This window comes from Dermacentor silvarum, chromosome 5, assembly GCF_013339745.2.
Source record: "Dermacentor silvarum isolate Dsil-2018 chromosome 5, BIME_Dsil_1.4, whole genome shotgun sequence".
In the NCBI taxonomy this organism is placed as follows: domain Eukaryota; kingdom Metazoa; phylum Arthropoda; class Arachnida; order Ixodida; family Ixodidae; genus Dermacentor; species Dermacentor silvarum.
In genome coordinates, this window is record NC_051158.1 from 66,098,195 (window position 1) to 66,125,563 (window position 27,369).

At 47.7% G+C, this 27,369-nt stretch overlaps 1 protein-coding gene across 1 annotated transcript in view; it reads right to left on the reverse strand.

Moving 5' to 3' along the window:
- The window catches only part of LOC119453428 (probable chitinase 10), a 174,305-nt gene extending 147,606 nt beyond the window's left edge, over nt 1-26,699 (reverse strand). Inside the window, exon 1 of the mRNA XM_037715455.2 lies at nt 26,015-26,699. Coding sequence (XP_037571383.1) covers nt 26,015-26,017 — 3 coding nt within the window. The 5' untranslated portion in view covers nt 26,018-26,699. The remainder of the gene's footprint in view (nt 1-26,014) is intronic.
- Nucleotides 26,700-27,369: the final 670 nt, after the last annotated feature.

The window sequence follows — 27,369 nt, forward strand, 5'->3', positions numbered from 1 at the left end:
AATGAGGAGACGAAGACCACACAGCGCCGAAGCTGCCGCCGCGCGCGTGCCCCATTGTCTCGTGTACGCGCGGCGCTCGCCACTCAACCATCGCGCAGAAGTCGTTGGACGTAACGAGTCGGGATGGCGAAAGAAAGGAACAAAAAACGCAATAAGTGTTTGGAAGGCTCGCTGCGCGCGCTCGCGCACGCGTACGCGCGATCTGTCTCTTGAACTTCGACCCGAAGCAGCCAGCTTAAGTGACGCGTGCGAAGGCGTTGAAGGTGTCTCTTCGCTTCTTTCTCTTGCACGCGCTTGTGTGCGCGCATGTCTGTCTGTCTGTCTGTTCGTGTGCGTGTGTGCGTGTTGTTTGTCCCTCTTGCGAGTGCTGAAGGGTTCACAGAAGTACGTCGTGGATGTTTGCGAGGCTGTCAACCCACGCGTACACGCTCACTCGCTTGCCTGCAAGCGAACCGTCTAGCCATTCTTGTTAAGTGCTCGAAAGACGAGGTTCTGCCCAACAACGCGTCACGATGGCGGTGGAGCATATGGCGCGCCGAAAGCGTTCAATTAACTGTCGACGAAATGTGTTGAACCTTGTGACACCTATAGCTACCATTAGCCCATGGTCTTTCACCGCCGTGGCCTTCCGCTGTCGCTCGACCTGCCGCAGTTCAAGGCGAGGGCACGCTATTCGTTGTAGCGAAGCGCTTTCGTTATAACGAAATGCGGCGTGAAACAAATGATCCCCGAAGCTGCGAAGTCGACCCTTTAGGGGCGCCGATGAAACGATTAGTGATTTATGTTCCGTCGAAATGGTGATTTGTAGTGGTGGTGGCGGTGGTGATGGTTGGGGTAGCCGTGGTCTTTTTATCAGCGGGTTTGGACTTCGCAGTATGTGCCGTAGCTCGCGCCGTCTGTCTCTATCAGGTTCAGGAAGACGTGTCACAACTTGTTCAATTGTTATTCGGCATGTCGTAGAAATGCTAGCAGAAGGCGCGGCAGCTCTTAACGCACTATCCCCGATCCCTGGGGGAAAGGTTAACTTTTCACGAACATAGTTTTCGTAGAAACCTGTGCGTACTATCTATAGATTTTCTAATTTTTGCTTAGGGAACAGCTAAAATCAACGTTTTTATTGATATACACGTCTGGCGTAATTCTCGTCGTGTTCACTCCGCGCTCTAAGGAACGTCAACGCCTTCGCCGAAAAAAAAAATCGTAAAAGCAATCACTCATTTCGCTGACATCCAGAACGCATAATCGTTATCTTCCAAACACGCTGCTGCGCGATCACCTCATCACGTTCTCACGGTCATTTCTGCTACAGTCGCCACCCTTCACAAAGGTCGCTACACTCGGCCAAGCACGCGATCGCGTCTTCCTCATCCTCGAGGCAATCATCTTCGGTTCAGTACACCGTTCACTGATCCCGGCGCCGTATAATTTTCTCAGGGGGTGCACTTTGTAAACGCGACGCCCTTACCCGCTTATCGCGAACCGTTTGTCCCCTCATAGCGCTCTGCAATCATCTTGGACCTGCAGGAGTTAGCGCGGTTCACCGGTCTTCGACTGTAGACGCTCGTCTCTGAAGAAGGCATCGGGGTCTCGCGGTTACGTCGTCTTTCACCTTATCCAGGTCGCACTCGCGTCGTTAAGCTGTCGTGCAAAGGTAGCCCGTCACTTATTATAGCCGTGAGAACGCGATCGCGCCAGGAATAGCGAACGAGTAAGCGGTCATGCGTCACTTTTCGACTGTGTTCTACATGCATCTTCGTTGATGCAGACCTTGAGACACGCTCTGCCCGTAAACGTGACCTATATGGCCCGTTTTTCGTGCACGTTTGATTAGGAACCATACGTTTACACGCGATACCATTAACTCGAGTTCGTGTCTTTTTCTGGTTGGCGTACCCTCTACTTAACCTTACCGTATTCATCTGCAAAGGTCCCCCCACCCAAGGTTCATCTCCTGTCAATATCTTTGTTCTGCCCGCACCGCGCAGCTACCGGCCCAATGGCGATTATCTCAAGGGGTAGTCGTCCTATATCGGCCAGCTTCTTCAAATGTCTCTGTAACCAATGCACTGACTATCAGAAACAGCCTATCATTAACTGCACTGCAGCACAATGACGTATTCAGATACATTCAGTTAGCGCTGCCTCGCATCAGCCGAACAAAGCTTACACGTTGAAATTTCCTAGCGCATTGCTTAGGGCAATCTTTTGCGTACCTCCAATGCTTTAGGCCCCTCTAATTTGCACAATCGAACCAACAGTTGAGCGTTATACGAACACTGCTTTACTTAACCTAGCAAAGAGATAGAGAGAAGAAACCTTCATGAAGTCGGATAGTTGTGTAGGGTCCAGTTACATTGCCCTATTAGATGGCCAGCAGGTCAAGCCTCTATACTGTCGACCTCATAGGTGCGCTTGATGACCCGGTCTGGGATGGGCGGGTCCGAGCTGCGCGACAGGGTCTCCCAGTCATCTGGAAGTAGGATTTCCCCTAATTCTGGAGGTGAAGGATGTTCCTTGCATTGCCAGAGTATATGGTTGAGGGTAGCTCTCTAATCGCACAGTAAGCAATCGGGAGAAAATTTTGATGGAAACATATGGGAGAGATCTACCGGGTAAGGGAAGTAGGTTTTTGTAGTCTCGTCAAGGTTGTTTCCTGCTCTTTATTGAGCTTCTTATGTGGGGGCGGAAACCTCCTTCGTCCATGGCGCAAGCGGTCGGTCAGCTCGTGAAATGAAATTAGGCTATCCTTGGCTGTCCCCAGAGCGGAGATGCTCACCGCCCGACCGACTAAACCTCGGGCTGTCTGATGAGCCGTCTGGTTTCCAGGGTGCAGAATTGCTCAATCCACTTTTTAATATTCTTATCAAGATCACTTCCCCCGATAGAAACATTGAATTGATTTGGGTACCGGCACCTTCTGGCTTACCTAGCAAGATCTTCATTCGCGTTTCCTTCTCTGGTGAATCTGGTGTAATGAATCTGGTGTAATCAAACATGCACAATGTACCGCAACGAGTAAACAAGAACCTAACATGCGATACCAGGAAAACATGCGTATTTGGTTTTCTATAGAAGACATCGCTTTTCTCATAAAGAAATAATTTTTAATTGGAATCTGCGGTCATTCGTTGCACTACTGCTTTCACTTTGCCTCAGTCGTATACAGCCTCAATTACTGCCCTTATCTCGTAATGACCACCATGCTTGTTTGATGGCCATTCTGACCAGCCCGCGCAATATCAGTGATCGATCTCCCCCATATGTCTGCGCGCAATTCCACCTGTGCAACAACTATAGTGCTCACCGACGCACCCAGAATCGTGGGAAAAGAGGTCTCATGCCTTCTGCTCGCATTTCAGTTCGACTCATTTCATTGACACATTCCAAGGCCTCTTTGCCACTCGAGGAGAAAGCTTCTCGGGTGTATCAGCTGCCCGCCCTTACAGCCAGAGCAATAACCCCGCCACTGACAACATCAACAGCACCACGACCACAGCCGAGAATGCGCTCCTCTATTTTCTTTTTCTTTCTTTTTTTTTTCAATCGTGAACACGTTGAAGGTAACTCTGCGTTAACCCGAGCGAAACCCCAGCGGTGTGGGAATACCGTATGCGGAAAGCCACATTTAAGGAAAGAAAGCGACGGCAGGCACGCAGCACTTTCTCGTTTCTCGGCTCCTGTTTCTTTCCCTTCGGTGTTCACGCACGATTTACGCGCGTTTCGGAGCGCCGCGCTAATCCAGCGGTCGGGGACCCGCCGGCAGCGCGTCGGCGCGCCGTGGCGTGCACGTGTGGTTGTCTTATCCTGGTACGGCTCCGCCAGTGCAGTCCTTGGGCTTGGGTTCGCTCGGAAAGAGCAGAGGCGCTGCTGCGTGTCTCAGTGTACAGTGCCTACGTAGCGCCTGGAGCGTAAGCGTACGCGTTACGTTTATCGCTTCCAAGCTGGTGGTCACAGTTCGACTTGTCCAGCTTACCAGCACTCCAGACTCGAGGTTGTCGCGCGTCCAGGGTGCAGTGCTTGGCGAAAGTGAGTGAGTGAGTGAGTGAGTGAGTGAGTGAGTGAGTGAGTGAGTGAGTGAGTGAGTGAGTGAGTGAGTGAGTGAGTGAGTGAGTGAGTGAGTGAGTGAGTGAGTGAGTGAGTGAGTGAGTGAGTGAGTGAGTGAGTGAGTGAGTGAGTGAGTGAGTGAGTGAGTGAGTGAGTGAGTGAGTGAGTGAGTGAGTGAGTGAGTGAGTGAGTGAGTGAGTGAGTGAGTGAGTGAGTGAGTGAGTGAGTGAGTGAGTGACGGTAGGCCGGTTGGTTGGTCCATCAGTCAGTCAGTGAGTCAGTGCAGTCAGGTCAGCGAGTGAGTCAGTTTAGTCAGCCAGTCATCAGTCAGCTTCGTCAATAATTAAGAGAGCGAGTTGGTAAATCTGTGAGCAAATACTAAATAATCCATGTTCTCAAGTATACGAACAGTCAGTGTCAACAAGAAATCAACGACACAAAAAAATATTAAAAAGCGAACTCTCAGCGCGGAGCCACATTAGTGTCTATCTAGCAAAAGATGCTGTTTATGGCAGCTGAGATACTGAACGATGCGCTTAAAACAGCCTCGTGGTTCTGCAAGTATCGACTGCAAGTCGTTAGCCTCTTGGACCGGTGACCTCGGGGACGTATCTAAACCTGGAGAACTGTTTTCCCCGGCTGCTGCTTTTTCCGCATCCTAACCCCACAGAATTCCCTTCTTTTTATCTGATGCTATTCGTGGAACTCAGTTGACTCCTGGTTAAAGGTACGCTTTCCGCACCTTTCGTCTTCAGGCGTTAACCTATCCGTTGGTCGCGCTTGTGCGCACGACGGCTTGTATTTATAGCTTTGTGTTTCCTCGACTGAGGTGGCAGTGACCTTTCCCACGACTCCAGATTTAGTGTCTACCACAGAGCCTTCGCAGCCAGCCTTATGCAGGAGACGTACAGATAGACGCGTGGCGTCTGATTTCTTAGGGCTTCCTGCAAAAGTTACAAGATGGAACTAAATAGCGCTGGTGTCCAGGGTAGCTGCAAGCACGGGAGATGCAGCCAGCATGTGAATGACGGTTAGTTTGCATGGATTGCCGAAGCATCGTCCTTCTGGCTTGAGGCGGCTTTGTTACTTTTGCAAAATCACCGCTTTGAAGGAAATAGTGCGTTACACATTCAACAATTTGTGGTGATTATGTATATGTACAGATACTTATTATCATGCTGTGTTTGAAAACCAGCGACTGCTGGGAAATTTAGGAAGATAAAGCGCAGTAAATAACGTCGCACTGACGACTGACGCCACAGGCACGAAGAATAGACACATTCATCTACTACCATCTTTTCCATAGTATATGAACGATCGCAACGCCACATTTCACTCTAGTGGTTTTTGTAGGAAACTCGTGCACGTATGGTACGACGGGTATCAAAGATGGCTGCCTCTACTCTCGGAGCTTGTTGGGAACCTGCTGCTAAGCTGCTGAATACTGCTGGCAGGCACGTGGGACTTAATTTAATGTCGTGCTGATTACTCCGAAGTGATCATCACGTGTGTTGTAACGCATGCGTTGTGTGGTCTGTTGGGGACAACGCTTCCGGAAATATAGTCGCTCGTAAGCCCAGCGTCCTATACCGTCGACTTTGCATCTTTCGTTTCGTTTTCATCATCGTCTCGTCTTCTTTTACGCTTGTTGTCCTTCCCCTGCTCAAAATAACATACGACGTGCTAAAGATGGCTGCTCCACCTGGTGGAACTCTACGGAACCTGACGGAACTTGTCGACAATTTGTTCGATGAAATCGTTGGTACGAAAGGTAGTACGTTGGATCACATGCCGAGTTGCATACCATATTCTCCTGTTTTAAGGCTGTGTTGCAGAAAGCAAACAGTTCTTGTTATTTGTTTTTCAAGACTAAGTATTGGCACAACTTGCTCCTTCCGAACTTCGTACTATTTAAATGTATAGTAGTGTAGGATAAGTAAAACTAAACAAAACATAGTGACGGTCTTGCCCGTTAAAGCAGCTCCTCTCTGCCACTCTATGTACTACATCGAGCGTCTTTCTAGGAGATGGTGCAGACATGAGCTGCCTGCCAAGATATGCTCGTATCTGCAGCACGACTTGTTTGACATGGCCATCGAGGCAATGCCAAGACGGCGTGTTGGTGCTGGACAAGCCAGTTCTCGCTGACAGTGTCATGCATATAGACGGCTCATTTACGCTCGAACACGGCGTCCCCAAGTGCAGCTTACGTCTTCGTAGCTTCCTACGTGGGCGTGCGGTTAATGGGCGGCTCGAAAACTAACCGGACCGAAGGGCGAAGGATGCTGAAACACGTTCTCCGCTTCTTTTCTCTTGGATCGCCTTCGAATGAGCAGATGTGAAGAAGGCCCTTTCGGCATCCTTCGCTTTTCGAAGGTCATCCAAAGGTCTCTCCGAAGCCGTCACACGATTGGGCAGAAACCGTGGAGCTTGTTTGTCAAAAAGTAAATGTGTGGCCTTATCTGCACAGTAATTTAAGCCTTGTTAGCCTTATCAGTGAGCTATCGTTTTGCGTTCAACACACTCAAACCTTTTTCTTTAATTAGTTCTACAGAAATCTCCAAGGTGGAGAAAGTTTAATTAGTGTCATCTGACCGACAATATAAGGCGACGCTACAAAGGAAACCCACTCGGTTCCTCAAAAAGAAGGCTTAGCAGTCGAAAAATTTTTTTTCTGGCCCAGAGATCTCACCACGGACCAATGCGCATACGTGAACACAACTTGAGGTTGGGCAGTTCCCGTACGACTCGCTACGAACGAAGAGTCAAAGCTAAATACGCTGAGTCACCGCGAAAGACGACCAATGACTACAATTTCCAGACAAGTAACAAGTAATAAAGCAAGCAAAACAAAACAACCCATGTTGTTTGAAAATCTGGCTTCGGAACGTAATTGCTTCACCGAGAACAATTCAGTGTAAAAAGCAAAAGCAAAAGCTTGCGGAAGCCCAGGCGACAAATGTACGCCACCTCTTTCTCCCGATCCAGTGGAAGCCACCAAGCTGAACGTTTTCATGCACTGTGGTAACAATAAATAAAAATATGTTTCTCGATTCATGACCGTTTCATCCCAACATGTTAGGCAACGTGTGCAGTAAGCATCGCGGAAACAATGGCGGCTCCAGAGCATTGCTCACGTTGCGCAAAGCTACGACACGCCCAGCGTATTTTCTTTGTTTCAAAAAACTGTACACCGCCACGCGAGCGAGGCGCACGAACTACTTCAGCGGCTCCGCACAGCGTTTTCGTGATGATAGTAACAATCTGATGTTAACATTTGACCGTATACTAAGCGCACTCACCGCAGCCCACATCGAAGGCCCCCTTTGTGCTATAGAAGCGGCGTCTATCGGCGAACGCCCCTAAAGCGTATATAGGAAAGGCCCTGCAGCCGCATTGTATAGACCCCACAAACCATCAATCACGGGTTCTGCAGTTCCTCGCTCCGCAACGCGAGCGAGGAATTTCACTCTCAAAAACCCCCTCCGCAATTGCCTCGCTCCGAGAGCGGGCCCGTCACGTATTACGGCATGTCCCTGGCTTGGGCCGTTCCGGTTGAGAAGAAACAAAAGTGAAATGCAAAGAAACGAAACTGCCTGCGGTGAATGGTTGGCCGACACCGTATATAAAGGAAGCAAGCATTCGCGGCGTTCTCGCATAACGGTGAAAGGGGGAGGTGAACGGTTGCGCTCGCGCATGGCTATGAACGCGCTTTCGCGCGGAATGGCCTTCGAAGCCAAAGGCGCCGCATGCCAACGCCCTTCTTTCTCATTTCTCTCTCTCCCTTTCTCTCTGACAAGTGACTATTAGCGACCGCTCCGTGCCGGAGTGAAATGGGAACTACAGAAAACAAAAACAAAAAAAAAACGACAGAAGCGTATAAGCTATGCGAGCAAAGCAACAAAATCAATACGAAAGTATCGCCACGAGCTCAGCTGGACACGTCTACGCCCTCGGGTTCTTTTCTTACTTTTTTTTTTCACCGTTCCTTAGCTCATGCTCAGCATTGCTTCGAACCGTCGTGCAGAAAACGTTCCCGCTCTTCATGAATATGCGTTCTCGGGATAGTCGGCTGCGTTTAATAATAACGGCTGCAGCAGCAGAGAGTATTCAGAGCTGGGTCGTGTTCGACCTTCGGTTCTATACTATCTTCGAGCTGGCCTAAGGAGTCCGTATAGGCAATGCCCGTATCGGCGCCGCTGATCTTGACGGTGAGTCGCTCGCTCGGGCACTGCAGTTTCCCCGGCGTGCTTAAATAGAGCAAAGAGTTTGTGAGAGTGTATTGGATCATTCCTACAAGCTCGCTCGTTCAGTTCGCACGACACCATGTTTGCTTAACGAATGACTGCACCCAGACGATAGAGACAGAGATGGAGACAAAAAAAAGGCATAATATCTAACAATTAAAAATAGGGAACCCCGACGTTACATGCAGTGGTAGGGAGGGGGAGACACCCGGATTTTCTGTGTTAATATGCAGCCTGGCCATCCATCCAACTCCTCATCCCTCCCCCCCCCCCCCCCCGAGTCTCTCCCCCGAAAAAAAAAATAAAAGATGTCTGGCTGCGCCCCTGGGTGAATCCAGTGGGGTGCTAAGATAAGTGTATATTATTCTTACTCCTTCGTAGCTAAAGCAACAAGCTGTGGTTATGTACAAACGGAGTTCAAATGATGGTTGGATGATTGGATTTCCTCCGCTTTGGTTTAACCGCGCGGCAGATGACATACGGTGAGCGTAGAAAGGGCTATGTTCTGTGTAGATGTACGCTCTTCGTCCGTCACGCCATTCCCACTAAATATTGGTGTAGCGTGGTCGGTGCGGCATATACAGCAATCAATCCTCAGTGTAGCCTGTGGAACTATGTCTTTTTCATTGCTTCTATTTTAGTTTACATTGCGGGGAAATGGTTGGTTAGTAGCAACATAACTTTTTTTTTTCCTTTTTGACTTCCGCGCGAGAACCGCATCTTCGGCGCATCAGTATGACGTCGTAGATTTCAAAGTATCTTCAGATGCTATGGTCGTTTTCGGTAAGAAAAATGTTCTCGAAAATAACGAAATCGACTCCTACATTCCTTTAGAAAGCAAGGTAATCCTTCTTTATCAATAGACAATTGATTAGCGCCAGGCAAGCTCCCTACCGGCATGCACGCCTCACATAAATTTTTCGTCGTACCAGCCTACTTGGAACTGGAAAGTACTGAGTTTCCCGCTTCTCTCTTTTTTTCTTTTTTTTTTTGCACCCGTATGCGAATGTACTCTTTTCGTGAGAACATTGGAAAGCTGAACGCATAGCCTGCTTGATGTGCTGCCAGCGTTTGTGGTTCGCAGCGTCGAGGCACACGTGGGCGAGAAATATCCCGGGTCGCTTCAATCGGCGCTCGTCATTACAAACAGCGGCGCGTCGGAATCACGAATCCGCCGTACCTGCGTAGCTTTCAGACCCCGAAGCCGAGAGAAATGATCTATCGTCCTACGAAGCACGTGCGACACTGCTCATACTTCATTCAACCCGAGGAGACACGTTCCAAACACGCGCACGCGCGTTTTCAAAGCTCGTTCCATCGGCGGCACCCCTTCTACTCGGCCTCGGCTAGAAATTACGCCACAATGCAAACTTCCTGCGACGTTTTCGGACCACCAAGCCAAGACAAATGTCCCAACCTCTCACCAGGCACGTACGACTCTCACTGATCGTTCAAGGCAAGAAAGGAGGCCTGCTTTTCAAGCTTGCATATAGTGTTTTCAAAGCAGCATTCCATTGACACGCCTTCCTGTCTTCGGCGCCAGCACTGTTTCTGATTAAGGAGCCCGCAGCTGGCCAGAATGCGATCGCAGCGAACCGCTAGGTGGCCGTTTAGCGAGTTTCGAAAGCGCGGCAATAAATAGCAGAGGCGACGCTCGAGCCATTGGCGCTTACAACCTTGGTGTGGTTTTTCAAGGTCGTATTAGACCTGCACCGACGCCTACACGACGCGTTCGTATGGGCGAGAAGGAATTAAAATGTAAGAGAGAGAGGGGCGGAGAAAAAGTGAAGTGCCGCGAGCGGTAGGGTACGATTGGCGGACACCCACATGAATATGCGAATCTCGATGGGGCCGTGCTCTGGAATGCCGATTGCTCTCGATCGCGAAGCTGCTAGCTACCCGTTTCTCCGTGAGGGAAACGGTGCTTTCACAGTGGATGTGCGGCAGGCGGTGCGTTTCGTTCGTGGTCGGCGATTGTTTTGTTATCGAGGTTACCTGGTGACTAAACGTAGTTCTCAAGAGTTGTGATAGGCTGTGCGCATTCTAGGGGCAACGCTACGTCTTATTGTGTTTGTCTTTATGCGGGTGTTCTTGCGTTGTACTGGCAGGGATTAATCAGCTTAACCAATTGTCTCAACAGGAAGTTCTTCCGGGATACACCTTGTCCTTAAAATTGAATCGCACAAGTGCACACATTGAAACGATCAGGCAAGACATGAGCATTGCGTCTTGCCTGCTCTTTATGTTTTCTTGTCTTTGCTTTAACCTTATCACTGATTAGAACAGGAGTGTGTTTTGTGCTCGGGTCAGTGGGCGAGATTCTGCTTCTCCTGCTCGCGGTCTTTTTTTTTTTTTTTCCGCAACCGAAGGTATTTTGTCTGTGGGCTGTTTAAGGGCCGGTATTTTGAAGACGCTATTGATCATGGCATTATGTCCGGACACAAAACGAAACGCTGTATGGGGCGCTTCAAACGCAACTCCTCAAGTACCACATACAAAAATACAGAAATAGCAGTCTGAACGACAACGTCGTGACATTGACATCGACAGCGTTATCAAGACGACGACGACGACATCGGCATGAGAAAAATGATGCCGACAGGACGCCACAAACTGTTCACGCGTCATGAGCCTGTTGTCCAAACATTAAGGAGGCAACAAATTAAGCATTTTTCTCCTCCCTCCTTCTGCCGCCAAACGAACGTGATGATTATGATGACATTTGCGATATGCTTCTCAAGAGCTACATTAAGTGCACGCTTAACAACCGGCGCTGCAAAATTAAACGTCCAGCCCGTACCGCCGATCAGAACTCCGGGTTTTATACTAGTCACCTGCGACAATCGTTACCCTCAATTGGCACTTTTAGGTTTTGCTTGCTTGCTTGATCCTCATCCGTGGCACTTATCCACTACGGGGGATTGGCCAAGAAGCCGGCGTTTTTTGTATTAACAAGAACTTTCTACCTTCTCGCCTATTGCTTTCTTGTGTTTCGGTGGAAACTTCGTCTTCTATAGCTGCTTTCGTGGTCATGGATTGAGTACCTCTGGTGTTCATCTAAATTTACACATTCTACCGGTGCGTTCACTTCGGTTGCCCACGAAGCCTCAGTTTGCGGGCGACACACTCGTCAGTGGAGCGGGAGCTTGGCACACAAACCTTATGTCGTGAAATGGCAAACGTTTACTGGGTGGTTTCCGAGTAAACGGAAACCTCCGAGCACCTCTGAAGTAGGCACCCCGCAAACAAGACGTGTTCACCAGTGTTGTGACACAGTTGACGTATAAAATTAAAAAGAAGTAAATATTACAGCGCTAACTGAAGAGACAGTGCAAGTTTTCGCATGTAAAGTAATAAAAGAGGATCGTGTCAAAGCTGAAGTGACAGCTTGAGCAAGATTCACAGCAAGATTTTACTTCTGCAAGTCCCAACTGCTTGATAACGTATCGCTCAGCTGTCGGATATGTCTTCTTCTTTCATTTTTTATTTTTATTTTGTCACAACCTTAGCTAAGAATTGTGTCTCGGATGTAGAGGGAAGCAAGGCTGTACTGTTATTGGGGCCAGGGAAAAATCTCTTGAGCCACATGCAAGTATGTGAGTTGACCACGGTGTAGTCGCGCTGGACTGGAGTATGCGTCAGAAGGAAGCAGGATCCTCTAGCCAATCAGCACTTCAGCAGCAGACGAAATGGACATGGCAACCAGGTGACCACACACAGAATGCCCCCCACCCCCTCCCCCCTTACACCACTTGCCAGGAAACATTCTAGCAGAATTACAAATAAGACGCCGCACCGACCCAGGACGCACATGCAGCAACCGCATTTTGAGAAGCCGTCAGAAGCCGTTATATTCAGTCAAAAATAAAAAGAAAGCAAAGCTTCCTCTAGCTCAACCGGCAGCAAGACGTATCTCAAGAGGAAGTGCGCTATGCCATCTCCGCAAACTCGTTGGCCGTGTGACACAGTTGCAATTGTAATGCGGCGGCGCCTTCGATATACAGCGCAGTTCAAAAAAAAAAAAAAGGCGGAGCAGACGAAACCAAATTCGATTCACGAACCGAAATTATACGAAGCCGCAATCAGTAGCAGCAGACGATGCTTGACCAGGCGTGTTTGGGGCAACCGCAGGCGCCGGCCAGAAGTGTCGTCTGCTTCGCGAGACCAGGAAAAAAAGGCGCCGTCTGTTCTTGTTCTTCCCGTTCCCGAAAGAGTGCGCATATATCGTCCACATAAAACCCTCCTGCTACTTCGCGGCTTCGTATTCCGAGCGGAAGACCTAAGTCATTCCGCGCGATGCACAGCTCTTGCACGTGTATAGCGTGCGCTTCTTCGCTCGACTACATTTGAGAGCACGCTATGCCAAATACGAAACTAACGCTTCCCTGAGAAAGTCATAGCGTGAAGCGGAGCTGCACAATGCCCAGGCTAGACGGAAACATGCCCTTCACCGAGGAAGCCAGACTGCAGTGAAAGCTTACCGTACCGAAACGGAAATGAATGGGGGCTTCCTTGAGAAATCCGGTGCTGGTTTCGCATGCGATACACGAAACAGTCTTACGTTTGAATTGCACTGAGCGCATGGTACAGAACTACGCTAGAGGATATGGGAAAGATTTGCGGAGCGAACGCTTGTTGGCCGCTGCCCTCTCGTCTTGTTCAAGGAGCCGCCACTATATTAGGAATACTACGCAACAACACGCCAACATGTGCGTTAAGTGTACGATTTACTCTTTACTAGGAGACGAAAGCATATCAAACAAAGCTATTTTGAGCCTTCCATTCTTTCATGACTTCCCTTTCAATGCGTTGTGCCGATCGAAAATCTCTGTGAACTGCGTATGGTAGCTAGTATGGTAGCTTTAGTTGATAAAACTACTGCACTCTATAACTCTAAAGTTTTCTTATATGTACATTCTACGTAGGCACTTTTAATTAACTATCATCTATAGGCCGTCTGTTTAAATGTTAGTATAAAGCGCTAGAGCAGATAGAAATGCCAATTAGCTCGTCAGGCATTACATATACCGCCTATAGACTGCCTACATCATGTTTATAAGCGTTTAAGGCAAAAAGAATTAAAGCAGTTCGTAATAAACTTTAGCTCGTAAAGAGCGACACAAAAAAGTGCGCTACTCTCAACCGACATATTTACCGCGTCACAGCACTACTTATGAGAAATGAGATGCGAGGAACATGCGCACAGAAGCCATCGTGACTTCACCGAAATCATGAGTGAGCCATGTGTCTCCTTCCTGTGTAGCCGTACTTGCGCTAAAGTTTATCACGAATACGCACCAACTACGCCGTCAATGCATACTGCTGAATGGAAGCACGAGTACATTATAGCTACGCGACAGGGAGATAGAGACAGACAGGAGAAACGGGAAAGGCAAGGAGGTTAACCGGAGGAGAAGATCCGGTTTGCTACCCTACGCTTATAGCTACGAGAGAGAGAGAGAGACAAAACTTTATTGAAAGTTCTCGCTGGGGTCAAGGGAGGCGAGAGAACAGCACTAGAGTCAATGAGATGCGAACACCACGTCTGCGCCAAACGCCCAGCCGCTGCCTAAACCGAAGTACGTCCCACGGTCGCTCCGGGGGCTATAGGAAGCGCCGACAGAAAAATTTCCCAACGAGTGCTAATAGAGGAAGTGGCCACGGAAGGAAGTACATACGCACACGCACACACACACACACATAGACGCCGGGCGGAAGCACTCAACGTGAGAGCGAGAACCGTGAGAAAGTCGTAGCGGTGCCTGTCCCTTACCGATGGCCGGACCTTTTTGTGCCTGTGGAATGGCGAGCCCCCTCCTTTTACCGACATGGAAGGCGAATGCTTGACGGTGAACTGCGACCGCGGAATGGTCGTGTACATTTGTAGCGTGGGTGATTGGGCTGGCGCGGAGGATTGCACGCGCACGACGTCTACATAATGCGTCGTGATGAACTCGGGGTGGTCTTGGAAGGTGGACGAACGATTAGCTGAATGCCGTCTTCTTACTGCCACCGGCTGCGGTAACCTGCTGGCTACGAAGTTTTCTGTTGTGTGCGAGCTTCTAAAGCAGCTGCCTTCGGTGCGCATTGTGGGACAACTGTCAAGAATTAAAGAATTAGGAGTAGCATGATAGACGAGGAAAGATGACATCGCAAACGCTTGTGCTGTTCTCCTTCTTTGCATTAGCGTATCGTGTGACCCTTAGTTTATAATGGGGAATAATGTTTATAATCCGTATACATAACTACCTCGACTGTGAGCATACACCGGAAAGAACAACACTCGCTAAAAGGTAACCCCAATTGCCGTTTGTCTAGCCATCGTCGTTCATGCGATTGCGCACCCGATTTCGCACATACTAATATTGTCATGAGGCACAATAATCAGCGTACCCGAGAGATAGCTGAAATATCTCACATTCGCGAGCACGCGACGGTGCGTGCAAGCCAGCCCTCTATTTCTCTAAAGGATGAATCGTCATCATCGTCATCATCATTGTCGTCGTCATCGTCATCAGCGTATTTTTATGTGCATTGAGGACGCATGCGTCTCCCAGCGATTTACAATTTCTCCTGTCTTAACGTTAGCCGATTCCAAGTTGTGTCTGCAAAATTTCCCAATTTTATGCCTGCACCAAAGGAAGAATGTGTATACCTTGATCGTGTGTAATCGCAAGTGTTGCACGCATGCAGATGCTTTTCTAATTTTGGATGATGTTTGTTTTCCGACCGTTTTCTTTTTATTTCTTTTTTTCTTCATTTTTTATTTCTTGCGCGTCCCGCTTTATACGTAATTATCACGTGTCTAAATATAGAACCTTCGGTCGAAAGACTGCGCTTCTGTCTTCCCTTCTGCCCGTGTACCCTCTCCAAGTCCGGTTCAATGCAACGAAACCTCCTCGACCGATGTCAAATATTGTGAAATGTCAACCCTGCTGCTGCTTTTTGATGGCGAGGGTGAGCGAGAGAAAGCAACGACAAGTGAGGCAATTTTGCAACCCAGATGAGCGTCCGGTTCGCTCTCCTAATGGGTAACTAATAGACAGAGAGAAAAAAATGCAGGGAGAGATTCAGTGCTGTGCTCAAGCTAGATCGTAAACGGCACGACTGTAGACAGCCATTTAAGTAACTACACCAAAGCACGCGAACTGCCTCTTTCGCGCCAGCGACGCATGCGGCCATGGTCCCAGAATCTCCAATGACGGCGAAGTGCAGAAAGGAATTTTAAGTCGTGATTACTGTATACGCGATGAAAACGCCCACATGAAAACGGCCTATATTTAGCCGGTTGGCTGCATTATAGCACGTTCGACTCAGGCTGAACGCAGGAATGCAAATACTCAACATCAGTGGTGGCTTTTTTTGTTTCTTTTGTTTTTCTAGTGCTGTAAGAAAACGATCACAGGCGAAACGGTGTATCCATGTATCTTTGCTAGACCACCGTTAAACGCCGGTGAGGGTTTTCAAGAAGAGTCGCATACAGCACCATACTTTATAAGAATTAGTTTCACTTACAAGCCAAAACAGAGCAATTTATAAAAGCGGATAACGCTTGGCGATATCTACGATGACACCAAGCAGGTATTGTGTTGAAGACACCTTCCCGTTAGCTCAGCGTTAAAGGTGAACATAGTAGAAAAAAAATGGTGTCCATTGCACCGGCAGATTTTAATTTCGCCGGGCTGACTGAAATGTCCTATTGACATGCACTAGGCACGTGAAATTGCATTTATGCTTGCTGTATGCCACAATTCGTCCGCCTACGTGTGTGGAAGATAGAAGGCTTACTGTTACGATGTTTTGGCAAAAGCACGCCCGTCAGGAACGAACATAACTGGCTCTCACCATCGCACACTTGTCTGTATTATTTTATTGCCAACATTCCTTTAGACACAATTCTGACTTGAATGAGCAATGTAAAGGCAATTCTCGATGAGAACACGATGAATCTGCCATTCTTGCTTAATATCAGTGCCTAGTCATTAAGTGCACAAACTTGTCATTCTGCGTACCGGACATTTCAATTAAACAAAACTGGTTAATTTACACTACGTGTTCCTCGCCATCGTTCTCCGTTGACTTGCGTGGCTAAATAATGATGAAGTCTCGATGCGAATAGCCCTGAAACGCACATAAACCCGTACGACCCGAATCACCACACAGTGATAATATTAAGACAATACTAGCAACAACAGTTGGCTTCATCATCAGCGTAACCCTACGATCTTCGCATGGTCAACGTTACACGCGAGCTCACGGGGGAGGGTAAGGCAAAAAGGAAGGCATCAACGACTCCAGGAAGACATCACGAGGTCCGTAACCGGTGTTCGCAAACTTCGCGGTGAGCGTACGCGCTGACACCATTAAACTTCCATATAATCTCCCGCCTCCCCCCTCGTCTTTCCTGTCGAACTCCAGTGGTTCTATTATTAGGTCGATTACACGTATGTATACATAAAGCCATACACCGCCAAAACTGACGCAGGCGGGAGGGTTAGAACTGGCGCTCACATGGGTAATGGTTCGCTCGGCTCCCAGCCGTACGACTCCTGCTGTCTGACCTCTGCAGCTGGCTTTTTTTTTTTCCTTTAGTTTATTTGTTTTGTTTTCCTGCTCCAGCTGGTACGTTGAGGAACTGCTGGGCTCCCCAGGCACAAAATGCCGCCGCTTGCCTACAGGCTTGCATTCGGGCGTCGAAAAGGACCTGCTACATTTCCTGTTGCGCCGAGCTGTTCCCATTGCGCACCGCGCTCCGGTATTTTGCGACCTTTATTCGGTGCAGCACTACAGAGGCTATAGAGCGATCAATTTATTAGTTGCGAGTAAGCCCGCAGTGGGCCTTCACATCGCGGCCTTTCGACGAGCCTGCAGCATATCTTCGGGTAGCCTAGAAGCGTCGATGCTCAAGAGCCTCTTTGGTTCTGCGAATTACTCGTTTGCACGCGGAGAAGCACACGAACACGCAAACGAATCTCATTTTATAACTGCGTGTTTATGACATAAAACGGGTGCGAACGCAGCGGTGCTACATTTTAGCCCGCAGGACAGGCCTCCAGTACAGGGACCTCAATGATTTCGTCTTGGTTTTTCTCACACAAAAGATTTACACACGACAGCTGTAATCCTCCAAAGATTCAAACACCTGCTCAAGAAACCGCAAGTAATAGACGCATGACGTTTTTCACCCTGGTCGAACACCCTGGTTCCCTCAAGGTGGCGATCGGATTCCTGTGGCTCATTGGCTATAGCCGTCTGTAACTGAGCCCGAGGTCGTGGGTTCAACAACCTGCTGCAGTGGTCACACTATGGATAGTGGCGGATTGCAAAATAACTTTCGTGTACTCAGACTAAGTCCATGTTTACGATCTCTCAAGGCATCAAAATTAATTCGAAGTCTACCGTGAGGGCATCCTCCAGTGAATCCTTGGAATGTAAGACGTTTAACCTGCTGGGCATATCGGGGACGTAAACAATGGCGGGGCGGTATCGACGTGGGATGCTTACACGTCATCTTAGAAGCATGAGAATTCACGGTCCATCGAAACAGTCTCCGGCGCAGTCAGTTTTATCAACACAATCTTAACGAGGTATTTGCCTCGAAATGTTTTCGTGTGTTTTAGACCAGCCCCTCTAACGACGCTGCTAAGGGCTCGCTAAAAATGTAGGTATTCAGGCTTCGCGATTCTAAGCGTACCCCGACGGAATGTCTCTTCGAAATGGCCGGATATATGTAAAGCACGTTTGGCCTTTCGCATGCTTTAATTTCCAATTGGTCGCCGTGTTTGCAGGATGAATCTCTGGACGAGAGAAGCAATTTGCGGTGGAAAACACGCGCCACACACGACGCATGCTGAGAAGACAACATTCGGCGACCATGCCTCGTGCATTTTTAGGCTCCAGACTGAAAAAACAAAAACAAAATGTGAAGATCTTTACGACTTTGTTGAAAGTCCTTCTGGCAGACAGGAAAGGGAGAAACGCCTTTGAGTGTGGTCGTATTGCTGCGGCCTCTAACGCACTGCGTTTGTCAATTCGGAGCACGGTTGGATCGCAATCTGCGTCGGTCGCAGTGCTTGCGGATTCAGCGCCAGTTTTTTTCCGCGGCGCCTCGAAGAAAAACGGAGGCATCTGGAGGAAAAAAAGTGATCGAGAATTTTCGGTCCTTTCTTCTGTTTTGGTTGCGTGAAGATTTCTTCTGCCCTGCGACCTCGAACGGTTGCTTATATACGTGGCGTATATACGCTTTCGCGAAGATGCCAATCACGCGGGTGGAAAGACAAATAGGAAAGAAGTAAATTCGAGATAGTGGTTGATGCGCTGTGAACTAATCAACTAAGCACGTTTTCCTGTTTTCACGTTGCGGTGTGCTATGATCGCCCCTGCTTTAGACGCAGGTAGGGTTGACTACCGTGCAACTGGGGAGGAGGTCGGAAGGAGCTTGTTTCCGGCGGCTACACAAATGCCAGAAACTACAGTTTAGCGCGTGGTAAGAATAACACAGACTCGCAACTTAGAAATTAAGTAAAATAGCAGAAACAACGACAACAAATATGTACTTGAAGTGTACGTACTTGAAGGCGTCCTTGATGCTTCGAGCTCATGAGCAGTTCACGAAACAATTTTCTCGTTCAATACGACTCCAATAACCAAGCCTATTTCATTCGTATTCGAAATTTCAAATAATCTCACACCCAAATTTGTAATGCGTGCGGCGGAAACATTGCATTCGGTGCGCAGTGGGCGCCGGTGACCTCCTGGAGTCGTAAGCAGAGTGGTACTCCGGTGAAACACCGAACTCAACTATGGCTGGAAAGCTAGATACGAAATGCACTTGTTCTCCCTTTTTTTATTTAATTGTATAAGTAGCGTGCATGACGATACGTCTTACGCTTATCTTAAATGGACGCAGCGCAAGGTTTCTTTCGAGTGGCTATTTCACTGATAGGTTTCGATAATCTCCTTACCATTTTTTTTTGTTCCCGTAAATAACTATGCTTGTTTTGCTATTCGTAACATTACCTTTGATTACTTACTTTCTCTGTCATGGTTCTTCCTGTTGCTGTTTTCTACGTCTCAGTGTGCATTTCAAAAACTGTGCCCCTCTAAATGCCCTTCCGTTGTGTAATTAAATTAAGCTATACTTTGAAATGCAGCTGTAAATGGTCATGTAGAGCAATGTTATTGCAATGGCGCCAACAGTCGCCATTTAAAACCGCGGAAAGCGCAAATTTTCTCGGTAGGCAGAGGTGCACATCCACCTTTCCCAATCAGGTCACTAACCGCTACAGTATGCGGATAGATCTTTATATCAGGCTTCCTCCGCATTGTGTAACCATGCGGGTGGGTACATTTTTTTTCGATATCTGGCACCTGTCGACATGTCCTGTTTCCCCGGCCAGCACCTTATCCGTACTAGGCCGAGCGGCCACCCGCATTATAATTAAGCTTTATCACCACCGTACGGGGCTACACGAGAGACAGAGGAATGATAAGCGAAACTAAAGGAACACATTTTTATCTGACGCTCGCGCTTCAGGTTTGCGCCACCTCGCCTGTGCCCCTTTGTCGCCCCGTGTCATCCTTCTTAAACGTGGCCCGCTTAAAAGAGGACCCCGGCCGAACTTTCTGCCGGTTCCAAAGCGGTCCGGGAATTTTCCTACAGTTTCACTCAGGAATGAGAACTGAAGCACTATTACCGTCCAGGCTTACCGAAGGCAATTACCGGGGATTTTTCGCGCTACAATTTTAGAATGGAAAAGCCCTGCTACAAGTGCGTGTAAATACTGGGTTAACCTGAACCACACCCTTGACTCTTTGACAAACATGTTGACCTAAATATGTATGTATGTATGCATGTATGTACTGTGTGAAATTAAGGAAGCGTTCCATTTACCACTGAATCACCCGGTTTATACATACATATATATATATATATATATATATATATATATATATATATATATATTGAAATAAGAACACATGCGGGGAGATTCAAAACTGCAATTGTTCTTCGCAGTATGCATTGTACTGTGCTCGAAAACGGAGTCATTCAAACGAAGAGCAAGACATACAATAACGCAGAGACCATATCGACATAGTCGGATTTCTACTGGTGATACATATTCCACATGGTATCTGTAGGAACAGATAGACTCGAGCAGCTCATGTACCGAGCGATCCATCGCAGTGATTGAGTGAGTGTCAAAGCGAAGAGAAACGCAACTGGTGCGGCAACGAACTAGAATCGAATGATGATATTTGTAAAACTTCTCACTCGTGAAATAAAGCTCGTTGACGCAGAACAACAGGCGCGAGCAGAGATACCAAGGAGCAAGCCATTTTTCTGCAGTCGACTTAACTCGGCTGAGGATGATCTGCCCTGCTTCTGCGAGAATTTAAGGCTCAGTTCGATAAGAGATAGGGTTGTGTACTCCGTGTTCCTTTAACTCTACAGGTCCGGTCCTACTTCGTGCCCTACAACGGGACGCACCAGTAACACTTAGCAGAGAGCTAGCCCACGCATCGCATGTATCCAGCGCACAGGATGTGACCCTACACTCGGTCAGAGTACGTGCAACAACAAGATATTAAAAGCAGATTCTTGGAGTGCAGGACGCAGGTGACCTCTGAACGCGCAGCTAGCCGCGGCCGCCGCGGGGCAGCGCATTTGCGGTTGAGAGGCGAGACGAACGAGATAAAAAAAGACAAGATAGTAAACAAAAAATACAACCTCAGTGCCGCTCCGAAAATTAACCTCAATCCGGCCGTGCCGTCCCCGCCGCCGCCGCCGCCGCAAGCAAGGTTCGTCGGGTGACACTGCTCCCCCGATTTCGGTCTCAGCTCCTCACGGGACGCTTCTCGACCGTCGCGAGAGTTTGCGAGAATATTTATTTATTTATTTATTTATTTATTTATTTATTTATTTATTTATTTATTTATTTATTTATTTATTTATTTATTGCAATACCCTCTCGGCCCAAGAGGCAAGACAGAGGGGGTTATACAATCGCGATAATGTAAACAATGACATTGTTACATATGGATAGAAATATAAAAACATAATGATTAACAGAGTAGGTTATTCTAACAGAGGTCAATACCAAAGGCCTTGAATGACAATACCCTAAGCAACATTATTGTACATGTAAAATACAAAAATTATGAAATTAAGTAATTCACTAAGACCGGAGAGCACCGGCCTGGGTTTGCACTAATTATTAGAAGGGATACCTATGCGACGTGCTAGAAACGGTGGTAAAAGTGTGGCGAAAAAAAAGCAAATAATAAGAAAACAGCGGGAACGAGACGGCTCGTTTGCAGATGCGCATTCGTGTAACATTGCCCTTGTAATACATGTGTTTCGAATAAACCGTATAGTTGTTAGTCAAAGCTCGTCCTGTCTGTTCCGCCTTATCTGCGTTGTGTCCTTCGAGCTGTATTTTTGTACCACGCATAATGTACACTGATTAATTCAGACTGAAGCGTCGGTCAATCTCTTCGTGGACTGCGACGAACCGGCGCGATACGAACGTGTAAGCATGAACCATAATTCTCGTCTGCAAGCAAACACGATCTCGAAGTTGTGAACTTTCATATCAGAGATTTATCGCTATTTTGTGCGCGTCTGTGTACTCTGTATAGCTTACACGTAGTCTTCATTTACATTCGGTTTTCTTCCAAGCATATAATTATCTTCTTTCCCTCTCTCCCTAACGTTTCATCTGCAACTTCCAGCCGTCTCGCCTTTAAACGCATGTTCGGAAAGAGGTGCGTGGCAATTTTAATCGAGCGCTGCCGGCAAATGGGGTCGCCTTGGCGGGAGCTATTACGCAAGCTTTCTCTCCGTGCACTTCGGCATTCGCAGTGTCCGCTAGAGCGGCTTGTGAAAAACCTTGCGCAGGAACTTTGTGCATCACGTACATGGACACAGTTAACACCTCACTTACCAGCTGGGCGACTGGTGTGAGTAATTGGAAGGGATAAGCACATTTGCAGACTTGTTCTTTAATGTAATCCTGCTTAAAAATACCTCGTTTCCTTTTGGCAATAAGATTTGTTGCAGCAACTTGCGCTGCCCTTCTGCTGTCTCGATCTCAACTATAATTCCCATGGATGTACTGTTGAGTATATTGCTGAAACGGGCTCCTTGTTTGACCGTTGTGCTTTTTGTCCAAGCGGGTGCCCTTTCTTTGCGTACACACTGAGGCCCGTGTTCTAATGAAACAGCCGGAGCCACTCGTTTATTTCTTCGTATGTTTTTTTTTTTTTTTTTTTTTTTTTTTGTAAATATCCAGCGGCTATTCTTTGCAGCGTTTTAAAAGCAGAATCGGCAGACGGGTCAGAGCATTATGAACACTGGCTGCCCTGTCATCATTCCCGATGACTTCAACTATCAAGTATCGAAATATTATGAGCTTACATTTTCATCCGATTGACTATGCGTGTTAAAATACCGTAAGCCACTAACACGACTCTCTGTCGCCAGTGGCTTCCCCCTCTCGTGTCACTGAGCTTTTATTCAGTGATTAAATGCTTCATTTTGCGAAGTAAGGGCCCTCGAGAACACGTATTTATGCAATGAAATTTCGCATCAGGCAGCAGAATAAAAGAAAATATATGGAAAAGCAGCTGTGAAAACACAATGCGAGAAACTGTTCAGAACCTAATTCTACGGACGCAACCATTGACCGAAGTGACGTCACACTGCGGCTTAAAGAAATGTTTGCAACGCTCGAAACGTCGTTCACAGCGTCGGATGCCACCTCGAAACATCCCCGCACGGCACACGGCTGTATATACTGTCATACATATACAATGGGCACACGGTAGCATCCAAGCAGAGATTAATGGTCGACTGAACGCAGCATGAAAGCAGGAATATTACTAACGGTAGCACGTGGCCCGACTAATCAACAAATTACCGGACTCGTTCTTCTAGTTATGCCGATTAGTGTAGTCCCCCGTTAAGCCGCCTACTCGGAAGCTTCCTTAGCCGTTGCGATGTAATCGAAGAGCATTCCGAGCGGCAAGCTTCAGGATAAGGCCGAGTGCTTGTATCCAATGGCGAACATTGGAGAAAGATCGGCCAACCGTCGGCAGTACGTAGCTCCTCTTTCATGTTTTCTTTGGTGCTCGATGCGTGTCATATTAATGAACTGATTCGCGCTTAATATTAAAGGAAACACAGAAGAAAAAAACTGCTTTCAGGAATATCGTGTTCGCCATTTTTCTTCGTTTCGTTTTTGTTTGATGCCAGTTTGTAACAAAAACGCGAGTCACCGAAATGAAGTACGACAAAAAGGTCATTTTTTCTCGTGTTAGTCAAATTGCCAGGCCGTTCCCATTTAAACTAGTGATTCGCTCCCATAAGTCTCTCTCCTGAGACTTGAAGCTGAGCTGGTTCTCACTCCTTTCGTAGCCCGGACCTGAGATGACGCATCCGAAGTCTCCGTGAATTGGCCAAAGAGCTCTGAGCCTCGCGTTTGCGGTGGATACTTTCGATCTGCAGTGGTTGTGTCCAGCCACAAACGTCACACTATAAAGAAAGTGCTTCAAAGCGCCGGAAAACTATAGGCCTCTCACTGATTTACTTACAGTACTCCTTATGACAACGCCTTGCGAAAGAAACCACAAAAGGTGTGCTTCGTACAGTCAAAGTTATGACCGCACTGGACAGCTCCGGAGGTCGACGGCAGTATTTTTCATGATGGCATCGTCATGCATTCGAGTGAGAAAAAAAAAAGATTAGCGATCAACCTTCTGTTGCTCGAGGCACGTCGGGGCAGCCTCTCTCTCTATATATCATTCTTTTCTATTTTCGGGAAAATCGTGTCTCGAAAAGCTCTACAGAGAAATAAACTGACGCCGCTTGAACTGCGCGTCAAAAATAGACCGATATATAGACCGGTTCCCCGCCAAACAGAATCGGTGTGTCACTTCATGCTGCGAATCTCGGCACTGGAAAACCCCCGCCTAGAGTGTAAAAGGGAAACCTAAAAGAATAAATAACCAGTAAAAAATAAAATACGAAGAGCTGTGTGCGGTGATCAACAGCGTGACGGACGCACGTCGAATGCAACTCTTTCTACGATCTCTGGTTCGAGCGCACAAACTTCTAGCGCTACATTTTTTTTTTCTCGTGCACGGTGCTCTTTTTCTTTCTTCTTCGGTGGCCTCGAACCGCTCTACTGATTTGATTCCTGGTTGCGTTTGCTTAATACCCTCGCATAATTTTGTACCGGTTTTCTCCGGTTACGGATATCCCTAGTACCGGGATACGTTGCCTTAAATGTTAGTTGCAATGAGGAACTCTGGCAGCAGTTACAATGTCACTCGACGCTATAGAACGCCTGCTTCGTAAGGAGTGGTGTCGACCAGTTTTTGATGACGAACGCTTCACATAAACCCTTAAGAAAAGAGGAGTTTGCGAAAGGCTCTACATGAACCATTGACGTCTTATAGGACACTTCTCTCCCACTGCTGCATTTTATTTTATTCATTTTTTTCTCTTGTTCTATATATAAGACATGGATCATCTAGAGAACAGCCGAGCCAAACTATTACGCAATAAGCTTACAGGCTCTAGTCGATGCTGAGTCTGTGGTTTGAAATGGGCCATTAAGATGGACTCTGCAAGCTCATGCAGTTCAATATGAATTTCTAAGGGCGCTGTATAAGCGAAAAGAATATATGTTTGCAGAATAAAGAGTTTTTACTGGCGCAAAGATTTGTGTATCCATTCCCGGTTTGGAGCCATCGAGCCATGTAGCATAAATTCTTACTCATGAAGCCCATGAATTGTTTACGCGTGTCTTTTGCGTAGAAAGTGCGGAAGACAACCAGATGTCTGCGTCTTGAAGTATTACTACTTCATTAAAACTTACAACGGATTGACGGGAAAATGGTAGTGGTGACATTCAGAAACAGTAAAGGGCCCGTTGCTTAGATGTTTTTGACGTTTCAATGTGTTGCTACCGTGAGTCGCTAATGCACCGCGCTCTAAAACACCACACGAATCAGTTTGACGTACTAAACGCTGCCTGTGCTCCTCCGTTACGTTCTTACTAACTTCCCTTCTTCTAATTTTAATATACTAACCCCCACGTCTTCATAGCAAACAGCGTGAAGTCATAACCAATAGAAGATGATGAAGCCATCCCCTATATTTTGAATTCATGTAGTGAAGGGACAGCGTCTTTATTATCAAATTCAGGCAGCGCCCTCAGTGAATGCGTCCTGACCTCCCTTCAAAAAAACTTCCGCCTACAGATGAACCGACCACAGTCATTGCCTGTATATCACGATGGAAATGCATACCGCAATCTGTTAAACCGGATACGCCGATTTAGAGTAAACCCCGATTCGCGATAAATGTTGGTTTGACACAGAGAAATAAAGCTAGATTAGCTTTGCGGCACCTGGCGAAGGTTGCTAGCAGGCAATCTCCGTGCAACCACAAGAATAACACTGCAGCATCCACGTCCAACACAGATTTACAATTGCAGTTTACATCACTGCAGTACTAGTCCATGTGCAATTTCATTTCTTAATCTCGTTCTATGTTAGCTTCTTTGTTCTCTCATTCGCGATCATTCCAGGTCTTCAAGTGCAGTTCATCGGTACGTCGCCATGACGAGCATAGACTTCACACGTGACACTCTGCAAAGCGTCTGAGTGAATGACGTCAGCAAGTGGACAAACTAATTAAAAAGGCAAAAACTTACCATGATGAAAGAGAACTGCGTGCTATGCTTTCCGAATCCAGTGGTGAACAGGTAGTCCTGATACGACGCGGCGGATAACCCGACTGGCAGGAGCTTTCACAGTATAACACACACCGTGACAGACGACGGGTAACACAGGCTTGATCCTTGGAGCTGGTGTCCTTTTTCACGACGCACGAGCAAAGAAAAAAAGATTTTAAATCAGCCCTATAGAGGAGTTATCTAGGACCTTCGTTTCAATCAGGCCACAGCCACAAGTACGACACTGTCCTTTGGGGCCCCCTGTGCGGGGTAGTTGACGAGCAACTGTTATCCACCTGACCCGCAGCAGACGACAAGGCCCAGGCGCTCACTTGCAGACGACGCGGAGAGCGCGCTCTCGCAGGAGCTGCGCTTAAGAACTAAGTCCGGACTTCTTGTTTCGGATTTGCCTTCTGCTCTCGAAAGCACGGATTCGTCGTCTGCTATTCCAGCCTACAGCGTAGGGTAGAAGTTTGACGTCTTCGCGCAACCTCTCACGCGCTACTCCGTGCTTTGGATGTAGTTCCGGTGTCTTCCTCCTGCCTCGTACGGAGGGCGAACCGAGCTCTCGAGGACGAGAGACAAGACGGAGCAGTATGCAACGACGATGAACCGATCCGACTTGGTCGAGCACCGTTACCTGCTTTGCGCGTAACGGGTCCTTCGCCGTCTTGCCCGCCGCCACAGACCACCCCCCCCCCCCCCTTTCTAGACCTTCTCCTTACAGCTCCCCCTTGCCCTCCTCATCAGAGCCGGTGGAGCACGGAGCCCCTAAAGGTTCTACGGCAAAGAACCGCTTCGTCACTCACTCGCTCTTCAAGCATCCTCCTCCTCTCGCGAACGTTTTCTTTTTTCTTCTGAGCAGACGGGTCACGTGATCCGGCGAGGGGCCCAACCAGCGGACCAGAAACCAGGTAACCTACCTGCTCCTGCATCGTGCAAGAAGTCTGGTCCGACTGCCTTCTTTATCAAAGCCTGTTTTCTCCTTGCCTTCTTTCGGTTGGGTCCTTTCCCCTTCCTTGGCTTCTTTCTCTTGTTTTTTCTTTTTTTTTTTTTTTGTTTAGTTTCGCCTCGGATTTTACTTTTTTATTTCGTCGGTGGCGTTTTGTACGCGGGGTGCGCCATTCCACGCCTCTGCAACGATGCCCGCTGGCAGCTTCAAGCTCTATTGGCGACTTTCAATGCATTTTGCTTTCTGGTTTTTTGTTGTTGTTTTTTATTACTTCCTCCGAGAGTCGTCCAGTGTGCGTTTCCTGTGACGCGTGATCGCCTATCTGCGCACGAAGTGATCGTCAACTTTCCTGCGTTTCTTTCGTTCCCATAAATTGATCTTA